This window comes from Pseudochaenichthys georgianus, chromosome 22 (assembly GCF_902827115.2).
Source record: "Pseudochaenichthys georgianus chromosome 22, fPseGeo1.2, whole genome shotgun sequence".
In the NCBI taxonomy this organism is placed as follows: Eukaryota; Metazoa; Chordata; class Actinopteri; order Perciformes; family Channichthyidae; genus Pseudochaenichthys; species Pseudochaenichthys georgianus.
In genome coordinates this window covers 7,920,408-7,943,069 of record NC_047524.1, presented here as the reverse complement: position 1 = coordinate 7,943,069, position 22,662 = coordinate 7,920,408, and the positions used below count along the sequence as shown (strand labels likewise).

The window sequence follows — 22,662 nt, the reverse complement described above, 5'->3', positions numbered from 1 at the left end:
CCACATCATTTTAAAAACACTATTGTCTAAAATGCCACCGTATGACCAAAAGTACTCTGAATTATCTGTACATTCTTCTGGCCTTTTTATAATCTCAAATCTCTTGCAGTTGAGTCCAAGATGACGTTTTTCCTGCTGGATTTCATTAGTTTGCCTGTAATGCAAAACACCAACAATGAAAGATCACTTTTTTTTAAATGTCTTGAAACCAGAAACACATTCATTATTTTGATAATCTCTTCCCTCGGGATAAACCAGGCTTAATTTACAGAAACACTGATTCAGACTCAAGTTACGAACTCAGAAGTAAAAACAACTAGCTTTTCATATCAGCACTTTATGTCTGAGCTCATAATCCTGCGTCTGTTTGGCCTAAGAATATATGCTATGATAAATCACTGGTCGCGTCATGGGACACTACACACATTTCAAATTGCACAATGCCGTTTCAAGAGCAAAATATGACGCATGAGTAATTTCCAAATCATTGCTGACTATTTCAGATCTTGCAAAATGTTATAAAAACTACGAGCTGATTTTAGCAGCTCAGAGGTTAACATGTTAATCATGTATGATCCTGGAACACTTCTGGTTCTGTAGGTAAAGCTTAATGTTGGTTCATCTGTTTACCACATGTCCGACACAAATGCAATTCAAAGTGCTTTACACACAGTTGAAAAATAAAAACGAGTCAAAGTAAAGTCAGTCATTTGAACTTCAGCGAGTGTAATATGTCTGGAAGCTTCCTCCAGCAGTCTGATGTAATAGATTTGACCCAAAGGTTAATGGTCAGCGTATTTTATTATATTTTATTTGATAACATAATAAAGCAGACAGTATTGCTACTTGTAGTCAGTGGCGTAGCCAGGAATTATTGTGTGGGTGGGCCTGGAGAAATGTAGGTGGGCCAGGGGGAGACATATTAAGCATGGGGTCTGAGCTGAAACTTCATTAATGATTTTGTAATGCACTAATAGAACATAAGCATAAATTAGCAGTGAAAAAAAAAAACATAGGCACGGCGGCCTCAGAATGTGTGTAAAACTGACATCCACATAGGGATGGGTATCGTTAAGGCTTTAACGGTACTACTATTTTTATGGATAGCGCTTATGCTTATGCTCCAGGTTCAGTACCAACCACATCATAAAGTACGCGGACGATACAACAGTGGTGGGACTCATCAGGGACAACAACGAACAGGCCTACAGGGAGGAGGTGAAACATCTGACAGACTGGTGTAACACCAACAACCTGATCCTGAATGTCGATAAAACAAAAGAGATTATTGTCGACTTCAGGAACAAAAAGCACTGTCACCCACCACTCCACATCAACGGCACAGCAGTGAAGACTACAGACAGCCAGCACCAAGTTCCTGGGGGTGCACATCACAAGCAGTCTGACCTGGTCCACTCACACTACATCACTATTTAAGAAGGCACAGCAGCGCCTACAGTTCCTGCACAGCTCCCCCCTCCCATCCTCACCCACGTTCTACAGAGGAACCATAGAGAGCGTGCTGACCATCTCCATCTGGTCGAGGGACTGCAACGCCAAAGACTGGAAGTCTCTGCAGAGAGTGGTCAGGACAGCAGAGAAGATCATCGGAGTTTCTCTCCCTCCCATCAGAGACACCGCTCAGAAACGCTGCCTGACAAAAGCCCAGAACATTTTTAAAAACCCCACTCATCCTCACATGCTCTGTTCTTCCTGCTGCACTCCGGCAAGAGGTTCCGCAGCATTAAGAGCAGAACAGCCAGATTCTGCAATAGCTTTTTCCCCCAAGCCATCAGACTGCTGAACAGCAAGTAGACCAGTAACATAAAGATTACATTACGCTGTATAAAGGGCACATATTTGTTATATAGTATGTCTATTTTATTTATATGTATAAGTCTTTATATTTTAAACGGACACTTTATCTTTAATTTGATCAGCACCACGTCACTATTATTTATTTATATGTACAATTTTAGCAAGTTTTTATATTGTCCTGTTCCTGTAAGCCAGTACAACGAAATTTCGTTTTAATAGTACACTCTGTCTTGTTGAAATGACAATAAAGTATGTCTGTCTTATCGATCCGGTCCTTTAACATTACTTTTATCGGTTATTTTGGAGAAAGAAATAAGGTAAATTAACTAAACAAATTGTGAACAAAACTAACATTGCTTTTTATTTAAATTAAATACATAATATTTCACATCGAAAGAAACAACAATGTTTTAACAAATCGTATTAAATAATGTGATGACAGAACTGTAAACAGAATAGCTGAAACTTTAACAAAATAAATAACTCAGTTACCTCTAATCATTAACCCATGTTTGTATAATGTAGTTAACTCGGTGTGTTGCTGCTAGCATACAGAACACCTGACGTGGAAACGTTACTCGTGGATGGGGCTACAGAGCTGCTAGAAAGACAGTCCAACTCGGTGCATTCCTCCGTCTGGATGTGGAGCACTTTTGATAAATGTTTAGACACATTGCTCATGTTACCGCCCTTACATGCTAAACTCTTATTCCACTTTTGGTAACGAGTATTGTCCCCATCGACACGGCTATAGTTTAACCACACCTCGGAGCGCGGTCTCTCCGCCATCTCCTCCGTGTGTGTGTGTGTTGCTGCATGTAGCAGCTGCGTGTGTGTAAACTGCCCCGCCCCCTCGCACACAGACGGGGATAGATCTCTTAAACGGAGTTGGCGACACTTAAACTGCAATGTAATGTTTGTGTAGCAATAATACATACAACATATATCGGGGCACAGGTTGTTTATCCTTGACAGTCGCACAGTGGGCACACACTGAGTGTTTTCATATTCAGCAAATGTGTACACGCTAAACTGCAGACCTCAAGAAGAAATAATACTTTCATTCACTCACGGCAAAAGTTACTTTACTTACTATAAAAACTCATGGTAAAAAAATGCACTCCCTATTCCATTGTCATGAAGGTGGAATCTAACTATATCCAGAATACGTTTTATTGGATCCAGGCTAGAAACATGTTTATTTCTGCTGTAAAGTTGGGCATTTTAACATGGGGGTCTATGAGAATTGCTCCTTTTTGCATCCATCCCCTGTCGGCCACTAGATGAACTGCAGTTTGTGGCACTTCCTTCTGGGCTTCCCGGTTCTGCGCTATGAAGCGCTGATTGGCTGTGGGTGGGCCAGACGTGCATATGGGTGGGCCCACCCACAGCTACGCCGCTGCTTGTAGTGTAATATTTTAATTTGGCTTGCGTGCTTCCTTATTGCTCAGAGGAGCAAATATTCACGCAACAATCTAAGCTTTCTTTCATGCCATGTTTGTGTCATTACATGTTTCAATACAGTTTGAACTTAATTAGGTTTCATCGTTTTATTCAGAATGTTAGCAATTAATCAATACTTATTTTTATGCAAACTACTAATACTTACATTGCTTTAACTCTGCTGGTAAATGACAGACATTCAAATGAGGACTGCTGGAGAAAGTGAAAGAACAGCCGTCTCACTAAACATTAACTCAAAGCGTCACAATCAAACATTTTACGGCGTAAATATGTACTGCGGCTGTCTCACTGTTTGTACAGTCTTAGATATATGGAGCAGTAATGTGTTAGAGGGCAAAGAAAACAAATGACTTGTAAAGGGTTCACTTTACAAACACTTAATGCCGGCTGCTGGTATTTGCATTGAGGGCGCGGTTTGGCTGGATGTCAGAAATCAACCAACCAAGTGTTTTAGTTTCAAACTCTCCCTGACGACCAAACAAACACATGAAAACATGCTGCAGCAGACAACAGCTGTTCCAGCGCACTGTAGACTAATTACCTGTTTTTGATTGTCAATTTATATCGGATATTTACGGAAGGGGATTAGGGACACATGTTACATTTTTATTGAGATCTGACTTTATTCTCAGAATTCTGACATTAATCTCATAACTAAAAAATCACTTTGGGTCAGATCTGAAAATAATTTCACATGTGGCCTTCATCGTTTTACGTAGATATTGGGCACAGCCAGTAACCATATTTGTGCTGTTCTGTGAGAAAAAGGATGATTAAATGTACTTCAAACTTGGTGAAAGACTTCAGTTCATTGTGGATATTTGAATCTGAAAGTTATATAATGGTTTGCAGTCTAGAGTCCCGCCCTCACAGGCTTCACTATTGTGTGTTCATTCAAAGCTGTGGCAGGTATTTTCCTCCCAGGAATGGATTCACTCCCTGCTGACCCAGAGAGTGTAACTCGAGCCTCCATTAAAGATTCAGAGGTTGAACCGTTCTTATTATACATCCATGGGTTGAACACGTCACATGTCACGTTTGAATGAAGCATTGTGGGCCAACAAACAGCAACTAGTGAGATCCTGTCTGCCATTCAAATTCACTAAAGAGCCTCGATCCCAGAGACTGACCCTGATCTAACTTAAACATTATGAACCTTTGTGCTGCATCATTACCTAACGTCAGATCCATCTACATAAAAACTCTCAAACTGAAGCTATTTCAACCTCATTATCATACAGAGGAAATAAAACCCTGTGTGTGTGTGTGTGTGTGTGTGTGTGTGTGTGTGTGTGTGTGTGTGTGTGTGTGTGTGTGTGTGTGTGTGTGTGTGTGTGTGTGTGTGTGTGTGTGTGTGTGTGTGTGTGTGTGTGTGTGTGTGTGTGTGTGTGTGTGTGTGTGTGTGTGTGTGTGTGTGTGTGTGTGTGTGTGTGTGTGTGTGTGTGTGTGTGTGTGTGTGTGTTACTGTACAGGACATGTTCCTGGAGATCGAGCGGAGGGTCTCCAGCCTGGCGGCTCTCGGTCCGGCGGCTGAGCAGCAGGACGAGGCGGCCGAGCTGCTCTCCTCCAAACTGGAGCTCCTGAAGGCCAACCTGGTGTCCTTCCAGCAGCTTCTGCAGGACAGACAGGGAGAGGAGATGACCCTCACACACACTGAGACACAGGGACAGGTACAAGCTATGTGTAGGAGTAGAAATCAATTCAAAGAGTACATGTAGAATAAGTTTAATACATTTAGTTGCAGGATAAAACACAATGTGGGGCTAAAATCTAAACACTTTTTGACAACACATCAGTCAGAATGAGCTGGCTGTTTAACTTAGTATTTAAAATCGTAGTTTGAGTCTTGTCTTTCTCTGTACAACATTTTTTTGTATTAGAAAAAGTCATTTCTCATGTGATGTTAAGATGGGAATCCTGACAATTTGTTTTGCCTCAAAAGTAGTGCACATGTAGTCTGAACAATATTTGAAAGATACTGGTAGTTCATGTTAAGTTAGGTAAACTTTTATGTTGATTCAATATAATCATTCCCACCAAACACACGTCGAATTATTAGGATCAATCGTATTCCTATGTCTCCTTCATTTCTCGTCTTTATTTAGCTTACAGGATGAAACAAATGTGACAGTGTGGAGGTGTGTCTGCTGTCAGACAGTTCCCGTGTGCCAAAGTCACTCCCTGATCATTATTAAGGCCTGTCTCTATGAAACTAAACAGACCTGCTAGACGCGATTAGTCACAAATCTTAGTAAGCAAATCAAAAGTCACTTAAGTCTTAGCGCTGAAAGTCTACTTCTACTGTGTTTAATGTGTTTTACATAACTGACTGAGGACAGCCTTTCACTATGGTAGCAATGTTTGATTGTTCCAGCTTGAACCACGTCAAAACTGGACCTAAACATAAAACAAAACTGATTTTAAATCTGATGATTTGAACTGATATTTCTTCACTTCTTCAATCCACCAAAGGCTGTAACACATGTTTGTGGTGTTGATCTTTTTTAATTGTTCCTCCCTGTGTCCCTTCTTTACCTATTTCCTCTCAGAAGTCAGCAGCTCAGTCAGAGCGCCACCTGGAGTCCAGGCTGCAGCGCAGCAGCAGTGTTCAGGAGATCTTCTCCTCTCCCAGAAACAAACTGCTCCGACAGAGCAGCCTGCAGCAGCAGAAGGTACTGATATACTGATGGAAGGTTTTACTGAAGTATATAACCATACATCAAGTTCATATTTTTGAATATATATAATATCAGCCACTTTAGAACTTTTTGAGAACCCCACAAGACATCCAAATGCTTAACTGAAGTCTGAAATCCTCACATCATATGTTACTAACTCAGGCCATTGTATTACAGTAGAAGTGGATGAGATCTTAAAAAGCCAATATTATCCACTTTCTAAAAGTAAACCGGTACATTGATTGAATGATATCTGTTGGTGGTAAATGGGTTTCCTTTTTCATTTGAATCATTAATATTAATTTCAGGTTGCTCTGGAATTCAGTCAGCAAAGCAAAGCCCAAAATAAATAAAAGTTATAACTGTTGTGTTGACAAAACAAAAAAAGTAGCTAGAAGCAGTAAAGAACCGTAATGTTTGTGTTTCCTGTTCTGTACGTCTCACTCTATCCCTCTCCGTGTGCAGGAGTTGGAGCAGCAGCTGACGGAGCAGAGAGGTCTGACCCAGGCCATCGCTCTGCAGGGCGGCAGAGGACGGCTCCACAGACCGGACACAGAGGACCAGAGCCCGCTGTCACCATGGTAACAACCTGACCATCACTCTGTTATTTATGTGATCTGAATATATATGTACAGCACATAGTGTGTGGGATATGATGTATTTATATTATGTCCTACACAATAATACTATTTCAGTTATTGTTCTTTTGGGCTTTTTATTGAGAAACGTACTTTTTTTCAGTGATTCAGTTATTATCAGTACCTGTTAAACAAAAGGACAGAGTAAGGCTGCAGTCGATTTAAAAAAAGAATAAAACAAGGAGAATGTATTATTTAAATGAAATGTTTGCCATTTTTAATTATTTAATTTAATGTATCCAATAATTCAATGAGTTTTTAGGTTGATTTGCCAATAATGAAGGAGAAATAGATGAGATTCTCAACAACAATAATACAAAAAAACAAATACAGACGGAAGAACACAAAGAAAGCAGGATGAAAAACAGATATGAAAGAAAGTGAGAAAGTAAGTATTAAGTGTTATTAGGTGTGAACTCTCTCCTCTTCCCCCCTGCAGGTGGCCTCCTGCTGGGTCTGCTGTGCACGAGGACGCGGCTCACAGGAAGTGGGACGGCCTTCACAGCCAGCTGCTTTCTCTGGAGGAGAGCTGGCTGCTTCCCCCTTCAGAGGTATGGCCTTCATCGTCAGCCTTCTGCTTGATTATCACTTTCCACTACGGAAAAGAAGAAAAATGTGTGTTCTCGCTGCGCTTGATTATCACCTTCTTTGAGCTGAAGGCACTTAGTTGTCTTTTTGTCACTATGGGGAGTCCTGCAGGGCTTCATAAGAGTCGTGTGTGTCTCCTACTTCTGATGTCCCCCCCCCCCCCATCTCTCCTCCTCTCTGAAGGTGGCAGACTCATCTACGAGGCACAGTGATGGAACAGCAGGACGCATAATTGGCACACAAACCCTGAAAGAGCTCCAAACTCACATCAGCCAACTGAGAGAGCTGCGACTCACAGCGACAGAAACTCTGAGTGAGGTACAGGCTCCTTATGGCTGTTTATCACAGAATATACATGTGACCTCTACTACACATGGCTATAACATGTCTTTTCACACGTTAGTCACCCCTCTCTATTGTATGATACTGGTCATAATCCTAAGGAGTCGGGACCTTTATTGTAAACCATATCTGTTTTGGAAGATAAGGAATATAATATTAACCATATGTATCAGCTATCCTGACCTATAGTCAATATTAATATGATTTTTTTTGATATTCTACTTTGATTTAAAATGATAAAGGTATGTTAAGGTCAATTGCAGATTTGTAAAGAAACTGAGATTGCCATACTTTACTAAAAAAAGATTTAAATTTGCTATTTTATACTGGAAAATAGGGACTAAGCACATTTTAACCATTTGGTCTTACTTGTTTATCTTTTTAATCTATACTTATTTTGTAAACTCACATACTGTAATAAGTGATGGATAGTAAAGGCAACAAAACAAACTTGAATCAACCTCAGATGCCCCTCTGATCTGCAAGGAAAGAAAACAATTGTGTATAGAAATAAATGTCACCTTTTATTTTGAAATGTTGTTATTGAAAAGGAAAATGGAGTCCCAGATATGATGATTTTTCATCTCTCACCACAGGACGCACATTTTGACATCACACTTAACAAAATAAGAGAAGGGAACAACAAACGTGAAAGACAGCCAGAGAGAGAGGAGTGATGCCAGAGTATTGTATGCAAGTGATGCCAGAGTATTGTATGCAATACAAGTCTATATACAAGTTATTGGAATGATATATTAGATAATAGATAAATAATTACTAAGTAGCAGATGAATGTTATGAAATTGTTTCAGCAGTTCAGTTGTTTAACAGTCTTATTGCCTGTGGGATGAAGCTGTCTCAGTCAAAGTAGTCTGAATTTCCCCATGTCACCAACACAGTGTCAACAGCACATACACCCTGAATGTGAGAAACAAAATAATGGCTAAGAAGTTTATCATAAAAGTCATATCATATTTGACCCATACAGGTGCAGGAGAGTACATACGATACAGGGATCATGAGAGGAATAAAACCATATCTTAAATGTGTCCCACCCCAGGCCTCCTCGGTGGACGGCTCCCATGAGACGCTGGACGAGGGTTTGTTTCATTTGCTGCACGGAGCGTCCCTGTCCCTGTCCTCCCTCAACAACCTGCTGCACTCACCTGCTGGGACGACACATGAAGAAGACACTCAGCTGAGGCTGCTGCAGCTGCAGGTAACATCAGATTAAGATAAAATGGCCCTTTATTAATCCCCGTGGGGAAATGCAATAGTTTAAATAGCAACAAGGTAAGATTGAAAAACAGGACAGCACATTCACATAAGATTAAATATTAATAAAATGAAAGATACAAATAAAATGATATACAGTTAAGTAAATGAATTAAATGAACATATATACATATTTGGTTCATATATACATATTAAATATTAGGTAAAGACGAAACTGATATCTTTTGGGTCAGTTTAGGATTCCTTTACTTCTACCCATCAATCATTTTGTTTGTGGTTTTAAGGTATTTTATGCCCAAAAAGGCTGAATCAAAAATGAAAATCTGCAGCATTTATAAAAACAATAACTCAAAGATATCTGAAAGACCTAAACTGCCCTCTTCACTGGACACAAACGTGTTCCAGCTTATGATTGTAATGCAGACTCACTAATAAACCTCCCTTGTATTTCATGCCAGAGCCTGTCAGCAGCGCTAGCTTCCCTTGGCAGTGAGCTGTCCTCTCAGGGGTCAGAGGTCAGCTGTGTGCTGGGGTCAGAACGCGGTCAGCAGTGTGTGGAGGCGCTGTGCAGAGTGCTGTGTGTGGTGCAGGCTGATCTGAGCAGCAGAGAGCAGCAGCTCACACACATGCAGGAGGAGGCGGCCCAGCAACAGGTCAGACATCAGCACTAACTCTTATTATCAGTGGAGGTAAAACCAAAGGACACTCATATACTCTGCAGTGTTTAAATATAAAGATCTTATTTATATCTTAACTGTATTAGTGTTTATAATCTGTGTCCTACTATCTTTTTTTGTCAAATCTCACCTCCTCTTGCACATTATCTAACACATGTATATTACCAGCACTGTTTAAATATAACTTTTTAAATGCAAAAGAAAATAACCTTGTTTATTGAAATAAAACCCTTGTTTGCATGCAGTTTAAAGGACCAGTGATGTGTGTTTAACCGACAGATACAACTGAATGAGTTGCATGCAGCCTTCACTTCTAACCAGGCGACGGTTCACCAAATAATTCATGAATTCAATGGATCTCTGGGCCTTAACAAACAAATGCAGGTACTGTTTCCATGGAGATATATTGACTTTAACAAGCTAGTCATAATCTGAGATATTGAGTGGACTGTTTTCTGATGTTTTCTGTGTGTTCTTAAAGATGCAGGTGGTTGTTTGATTGACAAAATAATCAGTTAATTTTATGAATTCTAATTATTATTGCATTTTAATAATTTACATAACATTTCAAATATTTAACTTTTCTGTGTTTTATAATATAATGAATTGAACATGTTGGGTTTTTGGCTTCTGGTCGGATGAAAAAGACATACAAATATCTCAGAAATGATTCATTAATGTATTTGTGTCAGACAAGAGATTTAAAACGTTTCTCAGTCAACATCATAACGTTTTTATTTGTCACAGTGCATATGTTTTTATTTGTCAGGCTGTGGTTCAGATGCAGGAGTCTCTGCAGCAGCAGGTGGAGCAGGTGAGCTCCCTGATGGAGGAGGTGCAGCGACACCACCTGCCTGCCTCCCTCATCCAGCAGGCCTCACAGCTGCAGGTATGAAAGCTGCTGTGTCAAATGTAACCAAGTCTGCTTTGTGTGAACACATTTTGGAATCCTACCTTCTCAATATCGGTTGCCACAAACATATTTTGTTTTGTTTTGTCCTGTATGTGCAGGGTGAGCTGGACACTTCTCTAGCTGGTGTTCGCTCCCGCTGTGAGGAGCTGAAGCACAGTGTGGAGCTGCAGCAGCAGTATGAGCGTCTGGTCCTCAGCCTGCAGGAGCTGCTAGTTCTGGGCCCTGAACGCCTCGCGCAGAAGCCTGACGCAGAGCTCCGCGACAGAGCTCATCTACAGCAGCAGCTCAGCAGCCATACGGTGGGACATACAAGGAAATTCTGTTCAAAGACCTTTGGTGTATACATTTTTTTTAATAATTGCTGACGTTACTTTGTTTTCAGAAGTTCTTCCAGTTCCTGGGCCATCACTTTAGGATCCTGCAGAACCTGACCCACAGAGTCCCAGAGAGCACCCTCCAGAGGTGGCAGGGTGTGGTGATGGGCCTGCAGGTGCAGGTAGCCCGGCTGCAGCAGCAAGGACTGGACCAAGGGACCAGGATGCAGGAGACATTACAGGTAGGGAAATGATTATGAAATACAGCAATGAAAGGATTATCTAAACATTAACAAAGTATCCTCTCACAGAGCTGCTGCTGTAGACTCTTAGTTATTGTGGCTCTGAATTAAGAAGGCTATAGGAAGCAACATTAATTTTTGAATGCAAGCCCATTAATAGGACATAGTATAGTACTCATTCACAAAAAATCTATCAGCTAAAAGATGTCCGTCTATCTAAAGATCATTCAGGTAAATAGTGCCTTACATTAATTTCATAAATGTAATTTGCCTAGAAATGTGTTAATATCAATATATACACCTTGTGTTAGGAGGGCTTCCGTAACAAAATGTTATGACTTGGATGGATTGTAATTATGCAACAGTTAATTCAACCCATACTTATAAGAAATATAAATGTCATAGGAAAATAATCACATTGATGTTAATAAACAATTTTCCTGCACTTCATCATTTCTCCATCTGTCTCAGATGTGGTCGCAGTGGGAGGAGGACAGAGCCTGGTCAGACTCCCTGCTGAGTACCATTGAAACTTCATCTATCAAGATGCACAAGGAGGGTAATTCAGAGGAGAGGATATCAGAGAAACTCTCAGTCTACCAGGTAATTTTTATGAATAAATGTGTTCTTTCTGACCGTCGGCGGATAATTGAAATGCACCAAAAAAGCAGCCGTCTCGGGGACCGAGCGCATTTCGCAATGTTCCGTTCTGCTCATTTAGAGAATATTTTAGCGCGCTCTCGATGATGTACTTTGTGCATTGCACTCAAAAACCTAATTGGCTCAATTACATACAAGCGAAAGGTTGTTTTCTGTAGGGGTACATGATGTTCTTTGGTTTTGCTGTAAGTTATTAGCCGAGTCACGACCTCCAACTAACATTCATTTTGGTTAATATTCCTTGTTGCCCTGCTGTAGGATTGGAAATGTGTCTTTTATCCATCTGAAATCAGAGCCAGGCTAGCTGTTTCCCCAGCTCCCGGTATATATGCTAAGCTAAGCTAACCGCCTGCTTAACATTAAATACTGTAGTACTGAACAAACATATGTGACAACAATGATAGTGATCTTACACCGAGTAAAAGCGATTAAGTGTTAATAAAGTTTTGTGTTTTTCAAAGGAGCTGCATGGCGTTCTGCAGGAGAACAAGGCGCGGTTCAGTCGGATGCTGGAGGCGGGGCTCTGGCTGCAGGAGGCGGGCTGCAGAGGAGTGGGAGTGGCCAACAGCAAACTGGAGGCAAGATGGAGAGCCCTTCACAAGAAGGTGGAGCACCAAAGCACAAATGTAGACAAGAAGAGGAAGCTAAGGAGCAGGTGAGAGAGAGAAAACATGTAGTAACTTCACAAGTTTTATCAAGTATTAACTATCAAATATTTTTTAAATGTTTAAAGTCCATATTTTTGAGTGGTTAAAATATTTTTATACTTTCATAATATTTTTGTTTTTTTAACGGCCGGATTTTATGATGCGATCCAAATCTAACAAAGTACGGAAAAATATATTTGTCTTTGTAAAATGTGCGTAGCATCAATCAAAAAGCACCTTAATGTTTTACATCTATATATATTAATTATGTATTGATATATATCTTTTTCAATAACAGATATGCAGGTGACCCTGTAGCTATGTCGAATTGTTAATCAAAATGTGTTATTTCCCACCAATAACCAGGTTTCTTTGTGACTCTGCTGTACTGGCTGACTGGATGGGCGGGGCCAGAGAGATGATTGACAGATGTCAGCTCTCTGTGTCAGCAGAGGAGGAGATGGATGTTGAACAGAGGCGTGATCACTACTTCCAGTTTGTGGTGAGCACACAACACTCACTCGTTGTAAATAACAAAGACGCGCACAAATAAAACCTGCTCAATTTCATTTTAACATGTAGACTTTAGTTACATTCATTAATGTTATTTTGAATTTTATGTCACAAACGTTTTTTTTACAATACACAATAAATAACATCAGGTTCAAGCAGGTTAATATTTAAAGTCTGCCCACATAGCCTTTTAATCGAAATAAAGCTTCTAGTTTTTATGTCTGTAGACCTAAAGTGGGGAAATGTACCAATTACTTGAAATAAACAGAGTTTATCTGTCTCCACCACAAATACACCACAAATACATTGTATTAAGTTGATGATTGCCATAGAAAACAAAATAACATGATAGTTATTTTTTAGGTTTTGACCAAAGGCATGGAAGCAAAGTCTGGACTGAAGGTGGTTGTGAACGGAGCGGGAACCCAGCTGCTGCAGATGATGGAGGAAGAGGATGGAGACTTAGAATTAAATCTAGAGGACAAAGAGACATCAGACCCAGATCTCTGCTCCATCAACGCTCAGCTCAGACAGATGGAGCTGGACTGGTCCCGCCTCCTGGCCGATGTTCCTGTCACCCAGCAAGCTCTGCATAAGGTGAGGAAATTCCCAACTTCCATACCAATTATGTAAATATAAAGAAAAGGATGTGGATTTCGGCCTATCCTTATCTTGTTCAGTATTTTTTTTATTTTCAACAGTTATAAGATGATACAATACAAAGGAACACACTTAAGAGAATACATACAAGAAGCAACTGAACAAAAATAAACATTGACACAAAAAAAGGAGTAAACAGCAGGAGTAGGCATTTGCAAAATAAGTTACCTCAAAAATACTAAACCATTCCTCTTTTGTGTTAAAGGTCCCATGTCATGCTTTTCCGGTTATTACCCGTCCCCTTATGTTATGTAGCTTTTTCTGCATGTAAACGGTCTGCAGAGTCACAAACCCTCAAAGTACACCCTGTAGCGAGTAAAACTAACACAGAAAAGACCTGTCTATGCTGCCCCAGAACGCCTCGTAGGAGATTTATTTTCTTTCTTGCTGGGTACAGTGACGTGACCATACCCAAATGGACCAATCCGTGGAGCTCCTCACACACACAGCGGTGAAACTGTGACGCGCTGGGGGGGTGCTAGTGGAGCCTCGCAGTGGCGAAACTGTGGCGCGCTTACACTGTAGGTGCGCCGCGTTTGCGGGTGCGGGTGCTAGTGGAGCCTCGCAGATGGGGGTGCTGCAGCCCCCTCAGCACCCCCCTTCCCGAGTCCATGGTGCTCAGGCTGAGTTTCGCGCTGTCTCGCAGACTCCACGCAGCACCAGTAATAGAGCTCACACTGTCCCCTCCTCACAGCAGCGAGCCGCGCAACGTCCCGCCAACAAGGCACCGAGACCCCACGCAGAATTCTCATCTGTTTGTCATTACTGGTGTCATTTTCTGGTTGCTAACGCCATTGTAACACATAATCACTGATTTTCCGCTGTAACGGTGGTGGACTGATCAGAACAGAGTGGGCGAGCTGACCAATCAGCGCACACTGGGCTCACAGGGAGGTGGGGGGGCAGGAGCTCCAACAAGCCGTTTAGGACAGAGAGTGAATCCACATACTATACAGAGATGCTGTTTGAGAAACCAATGTGAGTTTGGAAAATTGCACAATATAAATCTATTCTAGTAGACCTCAACAATGGAACTATGATCAGTAGAAATTGCCATGACATGGGACCTTTAAATGCTATTGAGGTCCAGTCCCTATCAAACTTACCAAGAGTATCTCTCAACACATGTGAGACAACCTCAATGTCAAAATGGACATCAGCTTTATTTTCAAACCATGCTAAAATATCTTGGCCTATCCTACTTAATATTTATAGAATCTTATTGTAATTCCTTATGTGTTTCTTTGTCAAAACGTGTCAAATTTGGTTCTCAGTGCCCACATGTACAGAGTTTGATATTTTGAAAGCCACGCTGCAGTAGTCCTGTCACCAATTACTTTTAAAAGTTCCCCCTCGAGCAGCACAATGCCAGCCTGAGGACTCTTCTCTGCTTATTGGTGTGAAAACCATACCCCCTCCAGCTTTTCTGTTCGTCTGAAACTTCAAAATCTTCTTCCATCCTCTCCTCGGCTTCATCCTTTCTGTCCCATCATCCTCGCCTCCTCTCATCTCTTCTCTCTTCCTTTCCCTCTCATCTCCTCTCCCTGCTGTTCATATTATCTCCCATTCGTCTATTTTCTCCCCCTCTCCTCAGTTTTTGTCAACTCTTCTTATTCAGTTTGAGTTTTTCTCTCCCCTCCATCTGATGTTTTGCCCTCTGCTCACCCTGTTTTCGAGATTGATTAAAGATTGTTTTTGAAGGCTTATTTCAGGTGAACACATTTAATTTGTTTCTCACAAATGAGCAAATGTATACACAATTTAAAACAAGTAGTTACTTTCTGTACTTACATATGCATGAAAAAATAAAAATACTTCACAAAAAACACATATTCAGTGTATGTATATTATCTTAAACTAACCGAAATGTGAAATTCTTGACTACCTGAACTTTCTTTGGCTTTTTTGAGGACTACGAAAGGTTAATAATGTCAATGTCTTGAAGGTCAGATGACTGAAACAGTGAATAAAATAAAGCAAACTTACCAATTCTGTTTGTAGTCTGAGTAAGTAGTGTTGTAACTGTTTAACATCAATGAAGTAATTCACTCCTCCTCTATCATCCTCCTCCCTCCTCCTCCTCCTCCTCCTCCTCCTCCTCCTCCTCCTCCTCCGCCTCCTCCTCCTCCTCCTCCTCCTCCTCCTCCTCCTCCTCCTCCTCCTCCTCAGCGATGGATGCAGACGTTGACCCAGCAGGAGGCCCTGTCTGAGCTGCAGGCCTGGCTTCTTTCTGCTGAGTCACAGCTGGAGGAGCATCGCAGCAGGATCACACAAACCTCCCCAAACACTGATCTGAGTCAGCTCTTGAAACACTGCAAGGTAAAGAAGTGCTAAATATAATATGCCACAAATATCCTGCTTAACTGGCCCGATTCCTGAAGTGTTTTCATCCTGTAGCGGAGGGTTTTTAGTGCATTCATTTAGGTTTTTTACTAAAGATAAAATTGTGATTAGTTGTGTATCTAGTTGATTTACTCTCTCTCCCTCTATGGCATTTTCCTCAGGAGTGTCAGACAGAAATGTCGGCCCATCACGCCACACTGGACTTTGTGAGCCAACCGCTACAGAGCTGCAGTTCTGATGAGGGCCAGAGGGGGCGCTATGAACACAACCTGTTTGCAGAGGAGCAGGGTCGTCTCAACCATCAGTGGCTCAGTCTGCAGGGAACTCTGCAATCTCAGGTCAGAAAGCAAACAACAAATCAAAGATACTTATTTTGTTTTTCTCATATGTTCAATTGCATCACATGGTCTTTTTCAAGGCAAGGCAAGTTTATTTATATAGCACTTTTCAACACAAGGCAATTCAAAGTGCTTTACAAAAAAATGAAAGACATTAAGAAAATGGCATTTAAAATCAGTCATTAAAAAGAAAAGCTAATAAAATAAACATTAAAACAAAAAATACATGGATAAAAGATACAGTGCAGTCTAAGATATTAATAGTTCAATTAAAAGCAGGGACAAAAAGAAAAGTCTTCAGCTTGGATTTAAAAGTAGTCAGAGTTGCAGCGGACCTGCAGGTTTCTGGGAGTTGGTTCCAGATATTTGGAGCATAATAACTGAACGCTGCTTTACCATGTTTAGTTCTGACTCTGGGGACAGAAAGCTGACCAGTCCCTGAAGACCTGAGAGATCTGGATGGTTCATCATTTAGCAGGAGGTCAGAAATGTATTTTGGGCCTAAACCATTCAGTGCTTTATAAACCAGCAGCAGTATTTTGAAATCTATTCTTTGACACACAGGAAGCCAGTGTAAAGACTTCAGAACAGGAGTGATGTGATCCACTTTCTTAGTGTTAGTGAGGACTCGAGCAGCGGCGTTCTGAATCAGCTGCAGCTTTCTAATATATTTTTTAGTGAGATCTGCAAAGACACCATTACAGTAGTCCAGTCTACTGAAGATAAAAGCATGGACAAGTTTTTCCAAATCCTGCTGTGACATTAGTCTTTTAATCCTAGATATATTCTTTAGGTGATAGTAGGCTGATTTAGTAACTTTTTTAATGTGACTGTTGAAACTCAGGTCAGAGTCCATGACTACACCTAGATTTCTGGCTTTATCTGTTGTTTTGAACATTGCAGACTGAAGCTCAGCGCTAACTTTTAAACGTTCTGCCTTGGCTCTAAAAACTATTACCTCAGTTTTATCTTTGTTTAATTGGAGAAAGTTCTGACACATCCAGTCATTGATTTGTTCAATGCACTTACTCAGTGTTTGAATTGGAGCATAGTCTCCTGGTGAAATTGTTACATACATTTGTGTGTCATCTGCATAGCTATGGTAACTGATTTTGTTGTTCTTCATTATCTGAGCCAGTGGTAGCATGTATACGTTAAAGAGAAGAGGCCCCACGATGGAGCCTTGAGGAACCCCACATGTCATATTTGTCAACTCAGATGTGTATTTACTAGGGCTGTCAAGTTAACGCCACTAATTATTTTAACGCGATTAACGCATGTGTATTTTTTTTTCCTCGGCCGCCCCGTAGTTTCAGAGCGCATCGAGTTTAAAATACCATCTACAAGCTGATGCTGCTGACAGCCCGGCTCCTGCCGCCCGCTTGTGGCAGACCACACTTCCACGCTCACCGGCAGGCACCGACTGGCCATCGGGAGGACCGGGAGGGTGTGTGTGTGTGTGTGTGTGTGTGTGTGTGTGTGTGTGTGTGTGTGTGTGTGTGTGTGTGTGTGTGTGTGTGTGTGTGTGTGTGTGTGTGTGTGGTGTGTGTGTGTGTGTGTGTGTGTGTGGTGTGTGTGTGTGTGTGTGTGTGTGTGTGTGTGTGTGTGTGTGTGTGTGTGTGTGTGTGTGTGTGTGTGTGTGTGTGTGTGTGTGTGTGTGTGTGTGTGTGTGTGTGTGTGTGTGTGTGTGTGTGTGTGTGTGTGTGTGTGTGTGTGTGTGTGTGTGGCCCGAGCGAGCGAGGGAGAGACCTTACGTGCATTACCGTACCGCAGTGTGAACGCGGCTATTGTTGTTGTTAGCATCTGGTGCTAGCTAGCTGCGCTAACGGGTATAAGGAGCTGTTTAAATGAAAACAGAGGAGCGCCCTATCCACACAACTGCGCTGAGCACTTGACTTGATGCAGGAAGCAGACAGCGGGACATTGTACGAGAAGTCAGCACACTCATGATTGCAGCGTCCAGGCAGCTCCCGTTCGAGCATATGCCTTGAGTTGCACATAGCTCCAACACACACACACACACACACACACACACACACACACACACACACACACACACACACACACACACACACACACACACACACACACACACACACACACACACACACACACACACACACACACACACACACACACACACACACACACACACACACACACACACACGTATGAGAGGTTCCAGGTTGTTGTGTTTAATATTCATGAGAATATTTGTCATTGTTCAAATGATAATAAACATTAGCATAAAGCATATTTGTCCACTCATATGTTGATAAGAGTATTAAAAACTTGAAAAATATTCCTCTAAGGTACATTTAGAACAGATAAAAAATGTGCGATTAATTTGCGATAAATCGCGATTAACTATGGACAATCATGCGATTAATCGCGATTAAATATTTTAATCGACTGACAGCCCTAGTATTTACCTATAGAAACAAAGTTGTTTCTGTCACTGTGGACGTTTTTGTCTATATGGGTCATTTTTCACTTTTCATTTTGCAATAACTTGTGTTGGTGCAAATGGCCTGATTTGTTGTAACAAGGCTATTTTCTCGATCTATTTTGGAATTCCAATTTCAAATGTTCAAATCGGTCTTTAATTCACTGTGTAACAAATCGACTACGCAAATTAGTCATTCGAGACAAAAATGTCCACTGCAAAATACTTTGATAAAAACATTAGATTAAAAGGTTTTTTTCACAACTTTCTTGGGTTAAATCTTTAAAGCAACTTCCGCCCTAATAGAAAATACCGAAAATGTAATCATTTTCAGGATTTTAACTCTTTCAATGCCATTTTGAATACATGAAACTGCTGGTTTTTTTCATATTGAAAACAGAGAAAATTAGTTATTTTCCAAAAAATACATATCTGGTGACTGCCTCTTTTTTTTTTATAACAGTCTTGGATATGTCAAAGATTAGCAGCACAATTGATTTTTTTAGCATTATTAGTTTTTTAACAGATTAATTTTCTCTGTTTTCATCATGAAAAAAAACAGTAGTTTCATGTATTCAAAATGACATTTAAAGGGTTAAAATCCTGAAAATGATTACATTTTTGGTATTTTCTATTAGGGTGGAAGTTGCTTTAAAGATTGAACCCAAAAAAGTTGTGAAAAAAACCTTTTAATATAATGTTTTTATCAAAGTCTTTTGCAGTGGACCTTTTTGTCTCGAATGACTAATTTGCGTAGTCCAATCGAATGATACCGGAGGGTTAAGTAGGAAGTAGGACTGTTTTCCGAAAGTCCCACCCAGTTTTCCAGTCGGTCTAGTAATATGTTGTGGTCAACAGTGTCAAACGCAGCACTGAGATCTAATACTACTAACACTGAAGTTCTGCCACTGTCTGTGTTTAAGTGGATGTCATTGAAGACCTTTACAAGAGCAGTCTCAGTGCTGTGGTTTGGACGAAATCCTGACTGGAACACATCGAAACAGTTATTTAAATGCAAGAAGTTACTCAACTGTTGAAAAACAACTTTTTCAATGATTTTAACTAGAAATGGCAGGTTTGTTATGGGCCTGTAATTGTTCATTACTGAAGCATCTAGATTATTCTTTTTTAAGAGCGGTTTAATGACTGCAGTTTTCAGGGCCTGTGGAAAAATAGGTAAGGTTTTAATGGGATTGGATCTGCTGACATGCAAGCTCAGTGGTGGTTATGATTCACCCATAGCACTTTCAGGCTTCTAATATATGTTGGTTAAAAAGTTAAGGATCAAATGTGGTTTTATTCTCGGAAATTGTAGATTGAATAAACACATCTGACTCACGATCCACTTACAAGTTATTTTTTGTATGGAGCTTTCCACCATATCACATGTTAGGCTGCATGTAAATGCATTGAATCACTTTCCTTTGGGGACATGGTAAACGCATATTAGTTGGAGCAAACATTTGCCTTTTTACCAACAATGTTAACTAAGTTTTCACTTTTTTAAATGTATTATGTAATATGTTTGACCTGATGTTGTTTATGGTGACCAGATCCAGAAGGTGGAGCAGGAGCTGAGGAGCAGGTTGGAGCATGAGGCCCGCCTGCAGCAGATCAACAGCTGGATCACAGATCAGATCCTCTGGATGAAGTCTGCTCAGACACCCAGCAGCCAGACGGAGCTGCTCCAGAGCATCAGCACCTGCCAGGTCAGAGGTCACATCTGCACTATCAATCAAGCACCTGTAGAAAATGTGCCTTTTCAGGATTTGGAAAGTCATAAAGCTTAAAGTCTTCGCCAAGGAAATCATTTGTTTTCCTCTTTGTTTTCTCTGTGTTTCAGGATCTCGAGGAGAAGATCAGGCAGAGGTGTGAAGCTCTTCAGGAGATGAGAGGCAAACTTGATCGAGGAGGAAACAGCAGCTGTGATTTAATGTCTAAAACAGATACATCCATCCAGGCCTGTGCAGCTCTCACACAACAGGTGAATGAGTGAGGAAATGAAGATGTGGAAATTGTTTTGGTTGTAGAGGAAAACATAATAACAATTTAAAAAAGGTATTTACACAGCACTTCTAAAAGCAAATTCACTAAGCGCCTTACATTGTTAAAACGTCTTAAACTATTATAAAATAAATAAAAACAACAGAAAATATTCCAAAAAATTGAAGAAATAAAGACTGCATTTTGCAAAAACCTTAAAGAGAAAGCTTCAGGTGTTGTTGTTGTGTGACCTCTCGTTGGATGACTTTATCTAATTACCATCAGCAAAATGAATACAAACCATGATACATAGCATCAATAGTAACAATGACGCCAAATGTATTCATACTTTAATAAACGATTGGGCTTTGGGTAGGAATGTTGTGAGGTCATTTTTGCCAGCTTTATCTTAAATATATATTGTTTGGTATTTGTCGTCTGGTTATGTCTTTTTCTCCCGATAATTAAACATCCTGTCTGGTCACTAACAGCATGACTCAGTCAGACAGAGGCTGGTTGAGGCGCAGCAGCTGTGGGATTGTGTGGAGAAGCAGCTGAAGCAGATGATGCTGAACACTGTGAGAAGATCTCAGACTCTTGAGTATCACAGCAGCCCTCAGCTCTGCCTGCAGGCACACAGAGATCTGCATGGAAGGCTGCAGGTAGGACTGCTCCTCATCACACATATCATGCAACTTTTGCTACATGTAGAGAATGCGAAAAGGCTCTATGGTTTCTGAACCAAATGTGCAGAAAGAACATCATTTATTTTGGAACAACTGATAATTTAATGCTGTTTTTATGGTTGGAAGCAGCTTCTTCATGAGGAGACAGCAGCTTCAGAGGCAGAGTGGGACAGATTAAATCAAAGCGTCTCCTTCCTCAAAGACATCATCAGTCCTACTGCTGAGACTCTCCTCACACAGCAGCTGGACAGACAGAGGGACAGGTGAGACCCACACACTCACAAAACACACAGACAAATGACACACTTAGTCATGCGTTTACTTGCACTATTTACTACCTTATTTATTTTAAGTCCTTAGTGTCCTCTGTTGGCGGGGCCTGGGACTTCAGATTTCCATGCAAACAATTACTCTGTAGATTTTGAGCATATGACAATAAAACCTTTGATATTTAAATAGTTTTAATTACACAGTAACTCTCTTTATTAAATCCATCCTCCTCTTGTCCTCCAGTTGGACAGAATCGTCCAGAGCGTTGGACCAGCAGCTCCAGAGGGGTCAGGATGTCCTGCAGCTGTGGGAGGTGTACGCCCGGCCGGCTGCGTCTCTCTCCGCCCGGCTGCAGACGCTGCAGAGCGATGTCAGCTCAGCACTGAGCGGAGCGCCTGGAGAACATGACACTGTAGAGCAGCTCACTGTCAGGGTTCACAATGCTCAGGTGAGGAAATAAATAACACAAACAAATATTTCAGAGCTTCACAGGAAGTGAAATAAGAATCAGAACACTTAATATAAAAATGTATGATTTCTAAGTTTACTTGTGCCAACTTAATATAAAACATTTCCCTGTTTTTGAAGGAATACCTAAATCTTACCTAAATCTGTTTTTGTTCTGCGCTCCAGAGTCTCCTGGAGAGGACAGACTCTCTGCAGTCCGACCTGGAGGGGGTGCTGAAGGTCTCCAAGGATCTCACTGGTCACCTGGACCCTTTAGCTGCCAGTCTGGTCCAATCAGAGAGCCGCTTGTTGGCACGTGGAGTTCAGCAGCTCAGCCAGATGGTGACGAGGAAGCTGGGTCAGCTGCAGGTACAACTCGCTGATTCACTGAGTGTGTTTATGGGATTGGACCAAGTTATTTTGGATTTGTTGTGTCCTAGGTGACTCAGACAACTGTACACAGTGATACTGAAGCAAAGAAACATTTTACCTGAGGAAAATTATTGATATGAGCTGTCAGATTAAAAAAGGCTCAGGTAATTAACATTTGTATGTAAACAAACCCAAATATAAGCCTTTTACTGTTGCTAATTATTTGTGTGGCTTTTTAATAATTTATAATACATAACTGATACGTTTTTGCTCATCCAAACTTATTTAATTAAAAATATTGTTTTATTGTTTAGAAAAAGTTAAAATACATTTCTTATGCTCTGGTACAGGGGTTCCCAACCTTTTTTCCCAAGAGCCCCCCCAAAT

General features: G+C 40.9%; 1 protein-coding gene across 1 annotated transcript in view; it reads left to right on the top strand.

Annotated features, from left to right (window-relative positions):
• Positions 1–22,662, top strand: part of syne2b (spectrin repeat containing, nuclear envelope 2b) — a 154,436-nt gene that overhangs the window by 79,688 nt on the left and 52,086 nt on the right. Inside the window, 23 exon segments of the mRNA XM_071201671.1 lie at positions 4,755–4,952; positions 5,832–5,954; positions 6,426–6,541; positions 7,038–7,149; positions 7,370–7,504; positions 8,589–8,747; positions 9,223–9,417; positions 9,721–9,825; positions 10,211–10,330; positions 10,453–10,653; positions 10,737–10,910; positions 11,382–11,513; positions 12,032–12,225; positions 12,584–12,719; positions 13,094–13,327; positions 15,560–15,709; positions 15,895–16,071; positions 20,071–20,226; positions 20,361–20,501; positions 20,992–21,162; positions 21,313–21,449; positions 21,700–21,904; positions 22,090–22,272. Coding sequence (XP_071057772.1) covers positions 4,755–4,952; positions 5,832–5,954; positions 6,426–6,541; positions 7,038–7,149; positions 7,370–7,504; positions 8,589–8,747; positions 9,223–9,417; positions 9,721–9,825; positions 10,211–10,330; positions 10,453–10,653; positions 10,737–10,910; positions 11,382–11,513; positions 12,032–12,225; positions 12,584–12,719; positions 13,094–13,327; positions 15,560–15,709; positions 15,895–16,071; positions 20,071–20,226; positions 20,361–20,501; positions 20,992–21,162; positions 21,313–21,449; positions 21,700–21,904; positions 22,090–22,272 — 3,654 coding nt within the window.